The sequence below is a fragment of the Hippocampus bargibanti genome, linkage group LG02, assembly GCF_051943395.1.
Source record: "Hippocampus bargibanti isolate YZ-2025 linkage group LG02, ASM5194339v1, whole genome shotgun sequence".
NCBI classification, from domain to species: domain Eukaryota; kingdom Metazoa; phylum Chordata; class Actinopteri; order Syngnathiformes; family Syngnathidae; genus Hippocampus; species Hippocampus bargibanti.
Window position 1 is genome coordinate 32627953 of NC_142735.1, and position 20841 is coordinate 32648793.

Consider the following 20841-nt stretch of genomic DNA (forward strand, 5'->3'; position numbering starts at 1 on the left):
CAGACTCAAGAACCACCTTGTTACTCTGCTGTTGTTCTCCTTGTTCCTGGCCATCCATTGGAGAGGAGCATGATCAGAGACCACTGTGAAACGTCTTCCCAGGAGATAGAAGCGCAATGACTCCAGCGCCTATGTAATGGCAAGGCACTCCTTCTCCACTGTGGAATAATTCTTTTCCCTGGGCAACAGCTTCCTGCTAAGGTACAGGATGGGATGTTCCTCTCCTCCATGTACTTGCGAGAGTACAGCCCCTAGACCAACTTCTGATGCATCCGCTTGCACCATGAAGTCCTTGCTGAAGTCTGGTGCCACCAGGATCGGACTGGAACATAGCGCCTGTTATAGATTGGCGAAGGCCATTTCGGCCTCTGGGCTCCATTTCACCAATCGGGAGTGTTTTTTGGTCGTCAATTCTGTCATGGGGGCTGCTATAGTAGCAAAGTCAGCGATAAAGCGTCTATAGTAGCCAGCCATGCCTAAGAACGACCTCACCTGCTTCTTGGTAAGGGGTTGGGGCCAATCTTGTATAGCCCGTAGTTTTGCTTCTTGAGGCTTCACCAGCCCCCGTCCTATAGTGTAGCCCAGGTAGTTGGTCTCGCCAAATGCCAACCTGCACTTTTTCGGGTTCGCTGTGAGACCTGCTTTTCTGAGGGAGTCAATCACAGCTTGCACTTGGGGTAAGTGACTCTCCCAGTCGGGACTCTGTATGACGACATCATCTAAGTATGCTGCTGCGTACCTCTTGTGGGGGGTGAGAATCCGGTCCATTAGGCGCTGAAACGAGGCGGGTGCTCCATGGAGACCAAACGGGAGCCTGGTGTATTGGTAGAGCCCCTCAGGTGTGGCGAAGGCTGTCTTCTCCTTTGATGCCGGGGTCAGGGGCACCTGCCAATAACCCTTTGTGAGGTCGAGAGTGGTGATGAAACGTGCCTGTCCCAGGGAGTCAATAAGATCACCAACACGAGGCATCGGGTACGCATCAAATTCAGACACCTCATTCAACTTCCGATAGTCGTTGCAGAATCGTATTGACCCGTCTGGCTTGGGAACCAACACGATCGGACTTGCCCAGGCACTTTGGGACTCCTCAATTACTCCAAGTTCCAGCATCTTCCGTATCTCCTCCTGAATAGCTGCCTTAAGGGCCTCCGGCACCCGGTATGGACGTTGGTGGACTGTTTTTCCAGGTGTGATGCGTATCTCGTGTTGCACCACGTCCGTGTGTCCAGGTATGGAGGAGAAGACGTCTTGGTTACGCTCAACCAATTCGAGGGTCATCTGGCCTTGGTGTGGGGACAAATTTGGACCCGTCTGGACGTCTTCTCTGGCCGGTTCCTTCGCCTCGCTGGGGACAGAGAGGCAACTAAACAGCGCCTCACTGGCATGCCATTTCTATAGGAGGTTAACGTGATAAATCTGCTCAGGTTTCCTCTTACCAGGTTGCCTCACCTTGTAGTTTACCTCCCCCACGCGTTCGATGACCTCAAAGGGCCCCTGCCAGGATGCCAGGAACTTGCACTCCACGGTTGGTACCAAGACCAGCATTCGGTCCCCTGGCTTGAACTCTCGAGGCTGGGCAGGTCTATTGTAGGAGGCTTGCTGCTCGCTTCCATGTGTTCTCGCACTATGGGATAAATGGCCTTCATCCTTTCCCGCATGTCCCCCACATGCTCGATGAGGGTACGTTGTCGGCACGGCTGCTCTTCCCAAGCCTCTTTGGCGATATCCAGCAGTCCCCGGGGCCTGTAAGAGTACAACAACTCAAAGGGTGAGAAACCGGTAGAAGACTGTGGTACCTCCCTCACGGCAGCTACGACCAAATACCTCCAGCGGGTGAGGCAAGTCCTCAGAAGCCAGCTCAATGGCAAGAACAAGACCCGGGCAATAAACAACTGCCAGTGATCAGATACCCTGCAGGAATAATAAGGTGGCCAAAGGAAGAGATTCAGACCACGGATGTTAAGACCCGAAAACTCCTCACCATGCACGGAGGGTTCCATCCCAAGTCCAGCACCCTGAGACTGTACACAAGCCGTAAGGAAGGAGGCCGTGGACTAGTGAGTGTGAGAGCCACTGTCCAGGATGAAACATCCAAGCTCCATGAATACATCAAAGAGAAGGCTCCAACGGATGATGTACTCAGAGAATGTCTCAGTCAATGGGGAACAGAGGATGAGGTGCTGGAAGAGGGACAATCATGGGAGGAAAAGCCCCTACACGGGATGTACCACCGAACCATAGCAGAAGTGGCTGATCTCAAGAAGTCCTATCAGTGGCTAGATAGGGCTGGCCTAAAGGACAGCACAGAGGCACTCATCCTGGCTGCCCAAGAACACCAGAGCCATAGAGGCAGGGATATACCACACCAGACAAGACCCAAGGTGTAAGTTGTGCAAAGAGGCACCTGAGACAATCCAACACGTAACTGCAGGGTGTAAGATGCTGGCAGGGAAAGCCTACATGGAGCACCATAACCAGGTGGCTGGCATAGTCTACCGAAACATCTGTGCGGAGTATGGACTGGAAACCCCAAGGTCAAAATGGGAAACACCTCCCAAGGTGGTGGAGAATGACCGAGCAAAGATCCTGTGGGACTTCCAGATACAGACCGACAAGATGGTAATGGCCAACCAACCAGATATCGTGGTCATAGATAAAGGGGAAAGGAAAGCCGTTGTCGTGGATGTAGCGGTCCCGAGTGATGGGAACATCAGAAAGAAGGAACATGAGAAAATCGAGAAATACCAAGGGCTCAGAGAGGAGCTGGAGAGAGCCTGGAAGGTAAAGGTGACAGTCGTGCCTGTGGTGGTTGGAGCACTTGGGGCAGTGACCCCCAAACTCGACGAGTGGTTGCAACAGATTCCGGGAACAACATCGGATATCTCGGTCCAGAAAAGCGCAGTGCTGGGAACAGCACGGATACTGCACAGAACCCTCAAGCTTCCTGGCCTCTGGTAGAGGACCCGAGCTGAAATGGGGACAGACACCACCCATGGTGGGTGAGACGAGGATTTTTTTTTTTATATATATATGCAAATTTCCCCATTGCGCGACGAATAAAGGTATTCTGATTCTGATTCTGATATATATATATATATATATATATATATATATATATATATATATATATATATATAGGCCCTGAACACCAGAGCCATAGAGGCAAGGATATACCACACCAGACAAGACCCAAGATGTAGGTTGTGCAAAGAGGCACCTGAGACAATCCAACACATAACTGCAGGGTGTAAGATGCTGGCAGGGAAAGCCTACATGGAGCGCCATAACCAGGTGGCTGGCATAGTCTACCGAAACATCTGTGCGGAGTATGGACTGGAAACCCCAAGGTCAAAATGGGAAACACCTCCCAAGGTGGTGGAGAATGACCGAGCAAAAATCCTGTGGGACTTCCAGATACAGACTGACAAGATGGTAATGGCCAACCAACCAGATATCGTGGTCATAGATAAAGGGGAAAGGAAAGCCGTTGTCGTGGATGTAGCGGTCCCGAGTGATGGGAACATCAGAAAGAAGGAACATGAGAAAATCGAGAAATACCAAGGGCTCAGAGAGGAGCTGGAGAGAGCCTGGAAGGTAAAGGTGACAGTCGTGCCTGTGGTGGTCGGAGCACTTGGGGCAGTGACCCCCAAACTCGACGAGTGGTTGCAACAGATCCCGGGAACAACATCGGATATCTCGGTCCAGAAAAGCGCAGTGCTGGGAACAGCACGGATACTGCGCAGAACCCTCAAGCTTCCTGGCCTCTGGTAGAGGACCCGAGCTGAAATGGGGACAGACACCACCCATGGTGGGTGAGACGAGGATTTTTTTTTTTTTTTATATATATATATTGTGATATCATGAGAGGCTAGCTCTCAGCGGGACGGGACAAGAAGTGCAATGGACGACAGGTTTGGATACAAACAAAAGGTTTTAATCAAGGGTTCCAGGGGGAATTCACAAGCAACAAAGGTTTGAATAGTGTCTCTTCCAATACTTATCAAAATAAAGTCTCTTCTGATACTTAAATCCAAATAAAGTCTCTTTTGCTACTTAAATCCAAATAAAGTCTCTTCTGATACTTAAATCCAAATAAAGTCTCTTCTGAGGTAAAACTGAAGACGGAGTTCTTTACAAGAGTCTCTAGGCCTCACCCCTCTTGACGTCCTCGTCATGTAGCCTAGCCACCTTAGCTAGGTTCAAATCCAGTCTCCAGTCGTGTGGTCCCAACTGGCAATGAGTTCCACGCAGCAATCAACTTCTCCACAGAGCACAGCAATCGAGCTTGTCTTTCCCCAAGCTGCACACTCAGAGGCTCTCTGCCTTAAGAGCCCTGCTTTCCAATCAAGCCCTGATCAGCTGCAGGTGTGTGGGTTTAATTGCTGCCTTCCACCAGGTGGGGCCAAGACTCTCTCTGGGTGGAGCCATCTTAGGGGGATGTATTTGCACTCCAGGACACAGCCTCTCGTGACATCACACCCCCCCCCCCCTTGAGACCGACGTCCTCGGCGGGGTGAAGGATGCGAAACAGGCCAGGAAGGCCTCCCTTCGGGAGAGGGCATCCGCATTGCCTTGGCGCTTGCCAGCCCTGTGGACCACAGAGAAGTTAAAGGCCTGCAGACTCAAGAACCACCTTGTTACTCTGCTGTTGGTCTCCTTGTTCCTGGCCATCCATTGGAGAGGAGCATGATCAGAGACCACTGTGAAACGTCTTCCCAGGAGATAGAAGCGCAATGACTCCAGCGCCCATGTAATGGCAAGGCACTCCTTCTCCACTGTGGAATAATTCTTTTCCCTGGGCAACAGCTTCCTGCTAAGGTACAGGATGGGATGTTCCTCTCCTCCATGTACTTGCGAGAGTACAGCCCCCAGACCAACTTCTGATGCATCCGCTTGCACCATGAAGTCCTTGCTGAAGTCTGGTGCCACCAGGATCGGACTGGAACATAGCGCCTGTTTTAGATTGGCGAAGGCCATTTCGGCCTCTGGGCTCCATTTCACCAATCGGGAGTGTTTTTTGGTCGTCAATTCTGTCATGGGGGCTGCTATAGTAGCAAAGTCAGCGATAAAGCGTCTATAGTAGCCAGCCATGCCTAAGAACGACCTCACCTGCTTCTTGGTAAGGGGTTGGGGCCAATCTTGTATAGCCCGTAGTTTTGCTTCTTGAGGCTTCACCAGCCCCCGTCCTATAGTGTAGCCCAGGTAGTTGGTCTCGCCAAATGCCAACCTGCACTTTTTCGGGTTCGCTGTGAGACCTGCTTTTCTGAGGGAGTCAATCACAGCTTGCACTCGGGGTAAGTGACTCTCCCAGTCGGGACTCTGTATGACGACATCATCTAAGTATGCTGCTGCGTACCTCTTGTGGGGGGTGAGAATCCGGTCCATTAGGCGCTGAAACGAGGCGGGTGCTCCATGGAGACCAAACGGGAGCTTGGTGTATTGGTAGAGCCCCTCAGGTGTGGCGAAGGCTGTCTTCTCCTTTGATGCCGGGGTCAGGGGCACCTGCCAATAACCCTTTGTGAGGTCGAGAGTGGTGATGAAACGTGCCTGTCCCAGGGAGTCAATAAGATCACCAACACGAGGCATCGGGTACGCATCAAATTCAGACACCTCATTCAACTTCCGATAGTCGTTGCAGAATCGTATTGACCCGTCTGGCTTGGGAACCAACACGATCGGACTTGCCCAGGCACTTTGGGACTCCTCAATTACTCCAAGTTCCAGCATCTTCCGTATCTCCTCCTGAATAGCTGCCTTAAGGGCCTCCGGCACCCGGTATGGACGTTGGTGGACTGTTTTTCCAGGTGTGGTGCGTATCTCGTGTTGCACCACGTCCGTGTGTCCAGGTATGGAGCAGAAGACGTCTTGGTTACGCTCAACCAATTCGAGGGTCATCTGGCATTGGTGTGGGGACAAATTTGGACCCGTCTGGACGTCTTCTCTGGCCGGTTCCTTCGCCTCGCTGGGGACAGAGAGGCAACTAAACAGCGCCTCTCTGGCATGCCATTTCTATAGGAGGTTAACGTGATAAATCTGCTCAGGTTTCCTCTTACCAGGTTGCCTCACCTTGTAGTTTACCTCCCCCACGCGTTCGATGACCTCAAAGGGCCCCTGCCAGGATGCCAGGAACTTGCACTCCACGGTTGGTACCAAGACCAGCATTCGGTCCCCTGGCTTGAACTCTCGAGGCTGGGCAGGTCTATTGTAGGAGGCTTGCTGCTCGCTTCCATGTGTTCTCGCACTATGGGATAAATGGCCTTCATCCTTTCCCGCATGTCCCCCACATGCTCGATGAGGGTACGTTGTCGGCACGGCTGCTCTTCCCAAGCCTCTTTGGCGATATCCAGCAGTCCCCGGGGCCTGTAAGAGTACAACAACTCAAAGGGTGAGAAACCGGTAGAAGACTGTGGTACCTCCCTCACGGCAAACAGCAAGTATGGGAGCAGTTGATCCCAGTTTCGGCCATCTTCTTTGATAACTTTCCTCATCATGGCCTTGAGTGTTTTGTTGAATCGCTCTACCAATCCATCTGTCTGTGGGTGGTAGATGGAGGTTCTCAGCTGCTTGACCTTGAGTAGGGCACACAGGTCCTTCATGACCTTGGACATAAAGGGGGTTCCCTGGTCGGTCAGTATCTCCTTTGGGATACCTACCCGGCTGGCGAGAGCAAACAGTTCCTTTGCGATGTGCTTTGTGGTAGCCTTTCTGAGGGGGACAGCTTCTGGGAACCGGGTGGCATAATCCATCATTACTAAAATATACTTGCGTCCCCTAGCACTTTTTGGTAGGGGTCCGACTATGTCCAGCCCAAGCCTCTGAAAAGGGGTCTCAATGATGGGTAAGGGAATTAGCGGCTTTCTGTATGTGGGCTTGGGCGCCACCTGTTGGCACTCGGGGCAAGAACGACAATAGTTCTCCACATCCTTGTGCACCCCTGGCCAGAAGAACCGTTGCAAGATTCTCTCTTTTGTCTTTTCCACCCCTAGGTGTCCCCCTAGCAGGTGTGTGTGTGCCAAGTCCAGTACTGTAGCTCGGTGTGGTTGTGGTACAAGAAGTAGTTCGCGTACTTCATCATTTTGCTTCGTAACCTGGTATAATAGCCCCCGATCAACCGCAAAATGGGGGTGTGTGGGGCTTGTCCTTTCCCCCAGTACTACACCCTCTAAAACCTGCACATTCTTCATGGCGTTGGCAAGGGTAGGATCCTGTAACTGGGCTGTACCATACCGGCCTGTTAGAGGAAGCAGCTTCTGGGTCCCTGGGTTCTCATCACCACTGGAAGCCGGGAGATTTTCTGGCGCTGGAGTTTCCTCGGCGGTCTCTGGGCCAGACTCCGTCTCCGGTGGTGCATTTGCTGTCCCTAGGAGGGCACAGGCTGGGGAGAGTGAATTAGAGGGGTAGTCTTGAGTATTCACTGCACGCGTCTTACCTCTCCCCTTCCGAGGTAGTCGGACCAGTCTTTCCTGTGTTTCTCTCCACAGGGGGTGAAAGGCCGGGCAGTCGCGTCCAATCAGGAGGGGGACAGGGAGAGAGTCAACCACACCAGCTACCGTGCGGATGATTCCCTTTGTTGTGGTCATGGTGAGTTCCGTAGTGTGGTACTCTCTGGTGTCTCCGTGGACGCAGAAGACTGGAAGGGTTTTCTCCGGAGATAACCTGGTTGGATCGACCAGCGTTTGGCGCACCAAGGTGACCAGGCTTCCGGAGTCCAGCAGGGCTTCAACATCCTGTTGATTCACCGTCACTGGACAGGTGGGGGGTCTTGTTAGTGAGCTTTCACTACCCCCCAGGAGGGAGGCATAGTGAGCAGGGTGGGCACTAGAAGAGTCAGCGGTCGGCATGGACTCTTCCGCTGGTTTTCCACACTGCCATGAGATGTGTCGCGTCTCTCCGCATCTGTGGCATCGTCTGGTTTCAGTGCCACTGGGCGTCCGCCACTGCCTCGGTGGACTTCTGACACTACCTGGAGCCATCTTGGCGGGCTTGGGCAACTTTGGGCGGGCCATTTCAGTCCGGGATGGGGATGTGTTGCCGGTTTCCCTCTTGGTCGTTCGCAGCATCTGCGCTGTGGCGGGGTACTGCTCCACCGCTGCCACTGTTTGACCCGCAGTAGTCAGCTACTGCTGACTGATTATCCTTTTTGCCTCATAGGGCAGGGCTCGTAAGTAGCGATCCACGACAATGGCCTCGACCACCTCAGCTGCCGTGCTCCTTTCCGGTTCCAGCCACTTCCGTGCGATGCGGGCCAATTCGTGCATCTGTGCCCGTGGAGGTTGGTCTGGCTGGAAAGTCCAGGTGTGGAAGCGCTGTGCCATCCCGAAATTGGTGAGCCCATGTCTGCTGAGAATTTCAGCTTTTAAATAGTCGTAGTCTTCTGCTCTGTCTGCGGTCAAGTCCAGGACAGCATTCAGCGATTCCCCTGTCAGGAAGGGTGCAAGCAATCCCACCCACTGCTGCTTGGGCCACTTTTCTCGAGTGGTGGTTGCTTCAAACGTATGCAAGTACGCCTCAACATCATCCGTCGCCCCCATCCTGGCTAAAAAATCCCCCGCCTTCACCCGGGGAATATTCTTGGCGGCCATTTGTTTCTGCAAGAGCAATTCCTCTGCCTTCAGTTCATTGGCTCTCTTTTGCTCCTCCAGGAGAGCCACATTGGCCCGATATTGGGCTTCCTGACTTGCAAGCAGGGTTTTCAAAATGTCTTCCAATGTTGTAATTGAGGATTTTTCAATTTAGAAAAAACATAACACAAACCATCAATGTCCATGCACTTACTAACGCTTGTCCAATGCCCGCAACCTCCACCATATGTGATATCATGAGAGGCTAGCTCTCAGCGGGACGGGACAAGAAGTGCAATGGACGACAGGTTTGGATACAAACAAAAGGTTTTAATCAAGGGTTCCAGGGGGAATTCACAAGCAACACAGGTTTGAATAGTGTCTTTCCAATACTTAAATCCAAATAAAGTCTCTTCTGCTACTTAAATCCAAATAAAGTCTCTTCTGAGGTAAAACTGAGTTCTTTACAAGAGTCTCTAGGCCTCACCCCTCTTGACGTCCTCGTCATGTAGCCTAGCCACCTTAGCTAGGTTCAAATCCAGTGTCCAGTCGTGTGGTCCCAACTGGCAATGAGTTCCACGCAGCAATCAACTTCTCCACAGAGCACAGCAATCGAGCTTATCTTTCCCCAAGCTGCACACTCAGAGGCTCTCTGCCTTAAGAGCCCTGCTTTCCAATCAAGCCCTGATCAGCTGCAGGTGTGTGGGTTTAATATAGTGTATAGTGTATAGTGCCACTTAGCAGTTTTTTTTTACAACGATACTAGTGCAGCGTGTTCTACCGGAAACAAATTCCTTGTGTGTTCTACATACTTGGCAATAAAGATGATTCTGATTCTGATTAATTGCTGCCTTCCACCAGGTGGGGCCAAGACTCTCTCTGGGTGCATATATATATATACACATATACATATATATATATATATATATATATATATATATATATATATTTATATCTTAGCTATTTATTTGCTAGCTAGCTTTCTATCTATTTAACATAGCTTACGGGTTGAGTGAACTGTGGCGCGTGTGGTTGCCACTGCTCACCCACAAAACGTATCCTGTGACTGTAAAGTGTCCTTCAGAGCTTTGAAAGGCACTTAAAATGTATTATAATAATTATTAAGAAAGGTCGCTCCTTTATTTCCTGCCTAATGATAGCCTCTTGTGGACTTGTCGTAAATCACACCACACTTTTTTCAGTCTGGATTGATTCAGACGTAGCACGACTGAAAGCCTAGCGATGAAATCCACAGCCCACTACTGTCTTATATGTATTACTAGCCACCATTCCTTTTGGTTTGATTGGATGTTTGATCATTTTTCAATTGAGAGTTTAAAAATTGAGAGGGTTTTGAACATCTTTTTCATGGATTACATCAGTGGTGGTCACACGGATGTTATTCATTTGAATTGGATCGATCTATTAGCTATCTTGCTGGCTAGCTAGCTCGCTTTCTATCTATTTGAGTTATTTCAAATCCCACCTCAAAAGACATTTGTTTAATATTGCATTCACAGTTTAGTTCAATCAGCTCTTTTATTATTGGTCATTGTATTTATGGTTTTTATTGTTCTGGTGTTTATTGTTCTTTTAATTACAAAGTGTCCTTGGGTGCTCTGAAAGGCGTTGGAAATTACATGTATTGTTATTATTATTATTATTCCGGGTTGAGTGAACGCTGTCGCGTGTGGCTGCTGTTGCTCACCCACAGAAAAAAAAACAGAACATCCTGTGATCATAAAGTGACCTTGAGCATTTAGAAAGGCGCTTATAAATTATTTTTTTAATAATATTATTATATTATTATAATATTACTTTATTATGATATTATTATATTAAAACTACACACAACATACCTTATTCTATGTATAAGGTATAAGGTCTACATGAACGACTGCACCTCAACGCACCCAGCTGTCAAATTCATAAAGTTCGCAGACGACACCACGGTCATCGGTCTCATCAAAGACGGCGACGAGTCTGCGTACCGAAAAGAAGTGGAGCAGCTGGAGCTCTGTTGCAGCCGTCAAAACCTGGAGCTGAACACGCTTAAGACAGTAGAGATGATCGTGGACTTCAGGAAACATCCATCACCACAGCTACCGCTCACACTATCCAACTGCCTGGTGTCAACCGTTGAGACCTTCAAGTTCCTGGTAATCACAGTCTCCCAGGACATGAAGTGGGAGGTCAACAACAACTCTAACCTAAAAAAGGCCCAACAGAGAATGTACTTCCTGAGGCTGCTAAAGAAGCATGGCCTGCCACAGGAGGTGCTGCAACATTTCTACACGGCTGTCATCCTGTGTTCCATCACTGTTTGGTTCAGGGCCGCCACAAAAATGGACAAAATCCAACTTCAACGGACAGTTAGGACGGCGGAAAAAATTATTGGCACCGCCCTACCCACTCTCGAGGACTTGCGCACTGCAAGACTCCAAACTAGGGTGCGGAAAATCATACTGCACCCTGCCCACCACCTTTTCCAGCCACTCCCCTCAGGCAGGCGCTACCGATCCATGCGCACCAAATCCAGCAGACATTTAAACAGCTTCTTCCCCCAAGCCATTAACAGTAGCCCAAATGGAATTGTATAGTGCCTGTTTGCAATTTTTTTGCTGATGATACTAGTGCAGCGTGTTCGACCGGAAACAAATTCCTTGTGTGTTCTACATACTTGGCAATAAAGATGATTCTGATTCTGATACATGTGCTACTGTATTGTATTGAAGGAATTACACTGCACTATATAATAAAGTCACTTTATTTACATTTGTGATGGTCGTTGATGGCTCTTAATTGACACCTGTTAATTTCTGACTTGTAAGATCTTACGAAACTGAGGCATCACATTATCATTCATCATGTTTTGATTCTCATAGCCTTTTCTGGATGGAACTGTTCAATAAAAGCCTGCACATCAACTCCTGGATGGCCTGCTTCTACTTGTCCTCTTGAGGCAAATCAAATCCTCTGTGTTGAGGACCTCATTCTGGTCAGCAACAAGCTCCTCGATGTCATCTGCATCCCGTAGGTGCTGGCAGAGATTTTATTACAACAAAATGATGATTCCACGGACAAGGAATAAAACGCGACAAAAGAAGGCGGGCAGGGCGATCCGTCCAACACATTCGCGATCCTGGAAAGCACCAACTCTATGCCATCACTGCGAACAATCACATCGGCACAGCAAACTCTTGAACTTGCCAGCACAAGACAGCGAGGCATCGTAATCATGTCACTGGTGCGGTGACAGCGACTCGTTGAAATGAAATTGAAGTGTCTTCTTCGGCTGGCGGAGGTCGCGAGCAGCGGCCCCGTCCCAGCTGTCAACTCGCACGTGACAATTTTGGTGTCATTAGTCACGTGAAAGCATCGACGAAATAACACCTTTATAAAAAGCTTTTAGGCGAAGGATGGTAGCAATGGTGAACGGTACCGGGCTCTTTATTTCTAGAATGGTCGTAGAAAGTTACTCTCAGGGAAGTGACACACAGCATGAGAGATGTGTCAAGCTGAGATTCACATGGCAGCCGCGGTGTGCACATGTCACGCCACAAACGCACACCTCGTTCGTGTCTCTCAATTAACTCCTTCTTCTTCTCGACGGTGATTGGATTGGATTGGATTTGCCTTTATTAGTCTCGCAGTGGAGACATTTACATTTCACAGCAGCAAAGTTATGAAAGAAATGAAAGTAGAAAAGCAAAACACAGGAGCTGCTGGAAAGGGGATATTATTATATTATATTATATTATATTATATTATATTATATTATATTATATTATATTATATTATTAGGGGATCATCTTGCATTCATTTCCTAATAGTAAAATTATCTGCAAAAAGCTCCTCGGAGGCGATCAACGTGTGAATTCAGAGAGAGGGGGTGTGAAAAGGTGCACCGGATGGAGCGCTGTTCGGTCGTGTGCTTCCGCCGAAGATCCGAAGATCACTCCACCAGATCCGAAAAACACTCCGCCAGCCGTGGTGGGTGTGTATCGCGAAAAGTAGTGCATATTTCAAGGTTTAATTTTCATAAATTTAACATTTGTAAACCGAAAAGCTCAAAAGGTAAGGTATTCGTAAGCCGAGGTCTCACTATATTATAATGATATTATCATATTATCATGATATTATCTCATGTCATCTCTCATCTCATTTTCCGTACCGCTTATTCCTCATTAGGGTCGCGGGGGTTGCTGGAGCCTATCTCAGCTGTCTTCGGGCACGAGGCGGGGGACACCCTGAATTGGTTGCCAGCGAATCGCAGGGCACACAAAGACATAAAACAGTCACTCTCACACTCACACCTAGGGACAATTTGGAGTGGTCAATCTGCCTGCCATGCATGTTTTTTGGAGTGTGGGAGGAAACCGGAGGACCCGGAGAAAACCCACGCGGGTCGGTATCCTATTATCATATTATTATAATTATATTATAATATTATTATTATTATATTATTATGAAATTACTATCATATTATGATTATATTATCATCTTGTTATATTATTATTATTATTATTATTATTATTATTATTATTACGTATAAGAATTATTACTTGTCCTCAACAATCTCCCGGTAGGTCTTGATGCTCCTCCTCCTCTGCGAGCTGCTCTCCCCTCCGGTCATCAGCTGCTCCATCAACTTCCTTTCTTCCTCCTTCTTGATCAGGTCCTGAGAGATGTTGCGCCGACGACTTTTCCAGCGGGCAAGGTCCTGACGCACACAAATCAACATTGTTTAGGCTTTATCCTGCTCTACATTACAAAAAAAAAGCTACTAATAAATGACGACTGCTCACATCTTGCCAGTGACTGTCCTCTTCCTTCATTTGGCTGTACTGACTGTGCATCAGCTCATGGCGCGCGTGACTGTGCGGTGGCAAGATGGCGGCGGGGTCATCCATCCCACGCATGTCGATCATGCTCAGACTCCTGCGTAGGACACAAGAGACATTCAAAAATCGATATGCACTAAAGGATGTGGTTTTGATGTGGCTGCATACACAGAAACACATGGCACCTGTTGTTTTTGTTGTTTTTTTTTTTTAAATCAGGGAATTTGACATCACATGGTCGTTTAAAAAGCATCATGAATGTGGATTTTCATGAAATTACGGTAAATTTAAAAATGCTTTCGAAATACAGTGATACCTCAGCTTACGAACACTTTAGGTCACAAACTTTTCGCCTCACTAACATTAAATTCGCGAGAATAGAATCTTGGCATACAAACTAATTTTGGCCGGACGAACCAAACCACACGGAGCGCCACAGTGGCTGGCAGACTAGTTTTCCACACCCAATTTCTTCGAGTGCAGACATGGTTTGTTATCAAGTGGAGTACTTTTGCTATCATGGAACCAAAAAAGACCCCACCACAGGCTAGTGTTAAGCCGAAGAGGACACAAAAGAAAAACACCAACGAGGTGTGCGTTTGTGTGACTTAGTGTCCCAGTACCAGTTTGCTAAATTGACCACTACGTGTGGCTATGGGTGTTTCTCTGTTGTCTCAGCAACAGTCTCAGGCAATAGAAGAGGTTGAAAAACTTCTGTTGATTTGGATTAACGAAAAGCAGCTAGCAGGGGACTGTGTGAGTGAGGGTATTATCACAGAGAAACCATGGCAACTTCACTCGGATATCATTAAGAGGCAACTACATCAACGAACATCACAAACGTAAAAAAAAATGACTTTATTATAGAATAGTTTATTTCTTTCATTATAATACAATAGTACATGTATTATACATAAAATAAGGTTTATTCACCTGGGAACCAATCTTCTGGTGTGCCCCAAGGGTCTGTTCTGGGGCCCCTTCTCTTTATTACATACCTTCTTCCCCTTGGTAATATCTTGGTAATATGAAATTTTGGCATTCAATTTCACTGCTTTGCGGATGACACCCAGCTCGACCTCTCCAGTAAACATGACGCCGCTCTTCCACCTGCATCCCTTACACTTTGCCTCTCAGAAATTAAATCCTGGTTTTCTCATAACTTGCTCAAACTAAACAGCGAAAAAAACCGAACTTCTCCTTGTCGGTACAAAATCCACCCTTCACAAAGCAAACAGTTTCTCTCTCACCATTGACAGTTCTACCATGTCCCCCATCCCAGAGCCTGGGTGTCATCCTCGATAGCACACTATATTTTCACTCCCATATAAATAACATAACTCGGTCTGCATATTTTCACCTCCGCAATATCAATCATCTCCGTCCCTCTCTCACACCACTGCTATACGCATTCACCTCCCGTATCAATTATTGTAATTCACTTCTTTTCGGGGTCAATCAAAAATTTCTCCATAAACTCCAACTAGTCCAAAATTCCTCAGCCCGGATCATCGCTAAAACCCCCTCCTTTCACCACATCACCCCTGTCCTCCAACAGCTCCACTGGCTCCCTGTTTGTCACATCTCGTCGCCGTCCTGGGCGCTCCCCGCCCCTCCTGTCACCTCCTCCGCTGCTCCCTGGAGACGGCCCCTCCCATCATCAAGCACCTGGGTTCCCACAGCTGATTGTCATTCCCTTGATTGTGCCTTCTGACTATATCTACCGATCGCGCAATACAGTCTCCGTCGGAGTATTCTGAAAGCCACCCTGTTACTTCCGTGCCGTCAGATCAGCTGTCACCGATCTCGCTCACTCACCTCATCCTGCTGTCATTTTTTCATGCGTGCCTCAGTAAAGACTTTTGTTCACGAGTATCTGTCTCGCCGTGTATTTTGGATCCACACTCCCCGCTTTCCTTTCGTCACTCGAGCCCTGCCCTCGAGCCTCAAGTGATGTGACATAATACTCCGACCACCTATGGATCCCGCGGGCGAAGACAGATTCCTTGCCGCCCTGACCGTGCAAGCGGAGCGTTCGAGCCAGCTGGCCCGAGCCATCGCGGAAGTCAGCCAAATTACCACCATGCTGGCTCAACGCTTCGAGGCGGCTGAGGCACGCATTTCTGCTCTCACGGCCAAGTCTTCCCCGCCCGTGAGTAGGCACGCTCTTCAACTTCCTCTTCCCTCACGCTACGCAGGCGAAACCGGGCGCTGCGCTCAGTTTTTAATGCAGTGCACGCTCGTGTTTGAGCAACATCCATACGCCTGCGTTAGCGATGAGGCGAAGGTAGCCTTCACCACCAGCCTGCTCACGGGAGAAGCCGAGACGTGGGTGCTGGCCATCCGAGAGTCCCGACCGGAGCTGCGCACCTCGTACCCGGACTTCGTCACAGAGTTACGCCGGGTTTTCCATCATCCGGTAACGGGGTCCGAAGCTGAGGGGAGACTACTGGACTGCGTCCAAGGGGCCCGTTCAGCCGCGGAATACTCCGTCGACTTCCGCATCCGGGCCGCTGGCAGCGGCTACGGCGACCGAGCGTTGAGGGGGGTGTTTCGTCGCGAATTGAACACCAACCTCAAGGACGAGTTGGCTACCCGCGACGCAGGCACCACCTTCGACGACCTGGTCGCCATAGTCATCGGCCTGGATCATCGCCTTCGGGAGGGACAGAGGGAGCAGCGCGGCCGACGGCCCAGACGCCGGTCCAGATCTCCCACACCCGGCAGCGAGCGCGTGCGCCGCCTGGAGGTATCCCCCGAACCCATGATCATAGGGGGAGGGAACGACCGCACTATCCCCGGGGCTCGTCGCACCCAAGGTCCCCTGCCAAAGACCTCAGGTCCACGCAAGTCCCCGTCGAAACGGCGACCACAGCGACCTCTGGAGGTCAAAGCCACGACCCCCGTTACGCGGTTGGAGCTGGACAGCGAATTAATCGGCCCGTCCAGCTCCCAAACCGTGCGGGCCCTTGTGGACTCGGGGGCCGACGGGTGCATCATTGACCCCCAGCTGGCGCACTCGTTGGGCTGCCAGCTGATCGATCTCCACCCCCCGAAGGAGATCGTCGACCTGGACGGCAGACTGTTAGCCCGAGTCACCCACCTCACTGCCCCGCTAAAACTCCGGGTAGCGGGGAACCACGTCGAGCACCGCCAATTTCTAGTTATGCCCTCTCGGAATGCGCCGTTGGTATTGGGTCTCCCCTGGCTCAATGCCCACGACCCATCCATCTCCTGGGAGGGTCCCACCAATCAGGGCTGGAGCCCCTGCTGCTGCGCCAACTGCCTGCGGTCGGCTACGGCAGGGCGAGACCCCTCCCGCGTTGGCCCACCCGAGGCCATCTGCCTCAAGGGCGTGCCACAATGCTACCATGACCTGCGGGAGGTGTTCAGCAAAGACAACGCCCAATCCCTGCCACCCCACCGACCGTATGACTGTGCCATCGACCTGCAGCCAGGGGCTCCATTACCGGACTCCAGACTTTTTCACATTTCACAACCTGAACGGGAAGCCCTGAGCACTTACATAGACTCCTCCCTTGTGGCGGGACTCATCCGGCCGTCACGGTCTCCGTTGGGCGCAGGGTTCTTCTTTATTGACAAAAAGTACGGAACCCTGCGTCCGTGTGTCGACTACCGGAGTCTGAACGACATCACCATCCGAAACAAATACCCCCTCCCCCTCATGGACTCAGCCTTCACACCCCTTCAGTCCGCAATCATTTTTTCCACTTGGTCCGCATCCGGGAGGGGGATGAATGGAAAACTGCATTTAAAACACCGTTAGGTCATTTTGAATATCTGGTGATGCCGTTCGGACTCACGAACGCGCCCGCCGTCTTCCAGAACTTGATCAATGATGTGCTCAGGGACTTCCTCAATGTTTTTGTTTTCGTTTATCTGGATGATATTCTTATTTTTTCTCGTTCTGCAGAGGAGCACCGGCAACACGTCCGACGGGTCCTGGCGCGGCTCCTACAAAACCGGCTCTATGTGAAGGCAGAGAAGTGCGAGTTCCACGTCCGCTCTCTTTCCTTCCTGGGGTTCGTCGTGGAGCAGGGGCAGCTCAGGGCCGACCCCACTAAGACTAAAGCGGTGGTGGAATGGCCGATCCCGAAGACGCGCAAACAGCTCCAGCGGTTTTTGGGGTTTGCCAACTTCTACCGCCGTTTCATTCGAGGGTATAGTCAGAAGGCACTCCCCCTCACTAACCTCACGTCCTCCAAGATTCCCTTCAGGTGGACGCCCGACGCTGAGGGGGCTTTCAACCGCCTCCGTCTTGCCTTCACCAACCCCCCTGTTCTGCGTCATCCCGACCCTACCGTTCACGGTCGAGGTTGATGCATCAGAGTCCGGAGTAGGGGCCGTTCTGTCCCAGCGCTCTCCCATGGACCAGAAGCTACGCCCATGCGCCTTCTTCTCCCACCGGCTCAGCCCCGCCGAGGCCAACTATGACGTCGGTAACCGGGAACTGCTGGCGGTCGTCCTGGCCCTTCAGGAATGGAGACACTGGCTTGAGGGAGCGAAACACCCCTTCACTGTCTACACGGACCATAAAAACCTGGCGGCCATCCGGTCGGCCAAGAGACTAAACTCTAGACAGGCCCGATAGTCACTCTTCCTCACCCGGTTTAACTTTTCTCTCACCTACTGCCCAGGGTCACAGAACACCAAGCCCGATGCCCTATCCCGGATCCATGAGCCGGCAGAAAGGGAGGAGACCACCACCAACATCCTGCCGGCCCAACGCATCCTGGGTGCCCTGAGGTGGGAGGTTGAGAGAAAAGTACAGCAAGCCCAGGGGACGACCCCCATCCCCAGGGGCTGTCCTAAGGATCGCCTGTTCGTACCACTCCTCTTCGCACGGAGGTGCTCGTCTGGGGGCACACCTCCAAGATAGCTTGTCACCCGGGGGTCAACAGGACGATCTGGTGGCCGGGGTTCCGGAGGGACATCACCCTCTTCGTGAAGGCCTGCCCGACCTGTGCCTGTGGGAAAGCCTCCCATCAGCCCCCGGCAGGACTCCTCCGGCCGCTACCGGTACCGTCCAGACCCTGGTCCCACATCTCCGTCGACTTCGTGACAGGCCTCCCTCCCTCCCGTGGCAAGACGGTCGTCCTCACCGCTGTGGACCGATTCTCCAAGTCGGCCCACTTTGTCCCGTTAACCAGGTTGCCGTCCGCCATCGAGACGGCTCAACTCCTGGTTAACCACGTCGTCTGTCTCCACGGGATTCCGACGGACATCGTGTCGGACCGGGGACCGCAGTTCGTGTCCAAGGTATGGAAACGTTTCTGTCGGTCCCTAGGGGCGTCGGCGAGCCTGTCGTCTGGATACAATCCCCAGACCAACGGACAGACGGAGAGGAAGAACCAGGACCTGGAGGCGGCCCTCCGGTGCGTGTGCCTCCACAACCCGGCGTCGTGGGCCCTGCACCTACCCTGGGTGGAGTACGCCCACAACTCCCTGGTCTCCGCAGCCACAGGTCGGTGCCTATTTATGTCCGCCTGTGGCTATCAGCCGCCCTTGTTTCCCACACAGGAGGGCCAGGTGGAGGTCCCATCTATTGAACATCACCTCAGACGGGCCCACCGAGTCTGGAGACCAGGGACGCCCTGACACGCACCGCATCCCGGAACCAGCGGGTGGCGGACCGTCATCAGAGACAGGCACCCAACTACCAGGTCGGGCAGGAAGTGTGGCTGTCCACGAGGGACCTTCGGCTGGCAGGGTCTTCAGCCAAGCTGGGCCCACGCTTCACGGGTCCCTTCGCCATCGAGGCCATCCTCAGCCCGGTCTCGGTGAGGCTCCAGCTGCCACCCACCATTAGGATCCACCCCGTTTTCCACGTTTCCCTCCTCAAGCCAGTGGAAACCAGCTCCTTAGCCCCCACGCCCACCCCCTTCTGACTATATCTACCGATTGCGCAATACAGTCTCCGTCGGAGTATTCTGAAAGCCACCCTGTTACTTCCGTGCCGTCAGATAAGCTGTCACCGATCTCGCTCACTTACCTCATCCTGCTGTCATTTTTTCATGCGTGCCTCAGTAAAGACTTTTGTTCACGAGTATCTGTCTCGCCGTGTATTTTGGATTCACACTCCCCGCTTTCCTTTCGTCACTCGAGCCCTGCCTTCGAGCCTCAAGTGACGTGATACTGTTAAACTCCATATTTAAATCAAGATACTTCTGTTTACATTTAAATCCATACATAACCTTGCCCACCCTATCTGTCTGACCTAATTCAAATATCTGTTCCCTCTCGGGCCCTCAGATCCTCTTCCTCCCTCAACTATGCCCTCTGCCCGTCTCACAACGATGGGGTGCAGAGCCTTCAGCCGCTCCGCTCCCAAACTCTGGAACTCACTTCCACCCAACATCCTTCCTACTTTCAAATCTCACCTGAAAACCCACCTGTTTAAACTTGTTTTCATGGTCTAGTTTAATCTGCTGTTTTATTATTTATTGTTTTATTCATGATTTGACTGTTTTGTGTATTGTCTTCGTTGCAAAGTGTCCTTGGGTGTTCAGAAAGGCGCTTGTAAATTAAATGTATTATTATTATTATTATTATTATTATTATTATTATTATTATTATTTTGTGTAGTTTTAGGGCTTATTGAGTACAAAATTATGTTTTAGGGGGACCTGGGAACAGATTACTCATTTTAATGGTTTTTAATGGGAAATAAATGTTTGGAAGACGAACTTTTTGCATAAAACACACGTTCTGGGATTAATCTATGAGAAGGTTTCTTCAGCCGTCATCTGTACAAATTTGAAGGTTTCGGACGTTTCGCCTCCTATCCAAGAGGCTTCGTCAGCGAACTAAAGTCTGACTGGTCGTATCGGCCCTATTTATATATCCCTAATGTCCAGACATGGCGGTGCCGGACACAGCTATGATAGGTCCCTACTCTCAGGTTGGGGGAACAGAGGACCACTCCCTGTGGCCCCACTGATTGTTCCTACATTCCTGACTAACGACTGACCTATTTGCCCCACTCCCACCGGTATCACCTCATCAGCATTATGAATGTTGCCTAACCTGTTTTGCCTAAGCAGGCTATTGTATGAACGATCCAAATTGAACCCACCAGACCGGTTTAATGAAGGATTTTGTTGTTTTATAAGAATCGGTTCTTTTACCCCCCTTTCAAACCATCTATGTTCTTTCGCTAAGATTTTAACCTAATTGTTGTCAAATGAGTGGTTGCTAGCTTTTAGGTGCAAATGTACTGCAGGTGCAAATGTACTTGAGGCCAACTTGTATTATCCCTGCGATGTTGATAAAGTCTTTTTTTGAGAATTTGTTGAGTCTCCCCAATGTACTGCTCTTTACAATTTTCATTCTTACAAAGTATTGAATAAACTACGTTACTTTGTTTTTCATTTGGTAGCCTATCTTTTGGATGCACTAATTTTTGCCTTAAAGTG

General features: G+C 50.4%; 1 protein-coding gene across 13 annotated transcripts in view; it reads right to left on the bottom strand.

The window, feature by feature from the left end:
• LOC148902477 (LIM and calponin homology domains-containing protein 1-like) overlaps positions 1 to 20841 on the bottom strand; it is a 196247-nt gene that overhangs the window by 71835 nt on the left and 103571 nt on the right. For all 13 annotated transcript variants that reach the window (XM_088991062.1, XM_088991071.1, XM_088991066.1 and 10 more), the window contains 2 exons: positions 13370 to 13502; positions 13127 to 13284 (listed from right to left, as the gene is read on the bottom strand). In XM_088991062.1, the coding sequence (XP_088847188.1) occupies positions 13127 to 13284; positions 13370 to 13502 (291 nt within the window). The remainder of the gene's footprint in view (positions 1 to 13126; positions 13285 to 13369; positions 13503 to 20841) is intronic.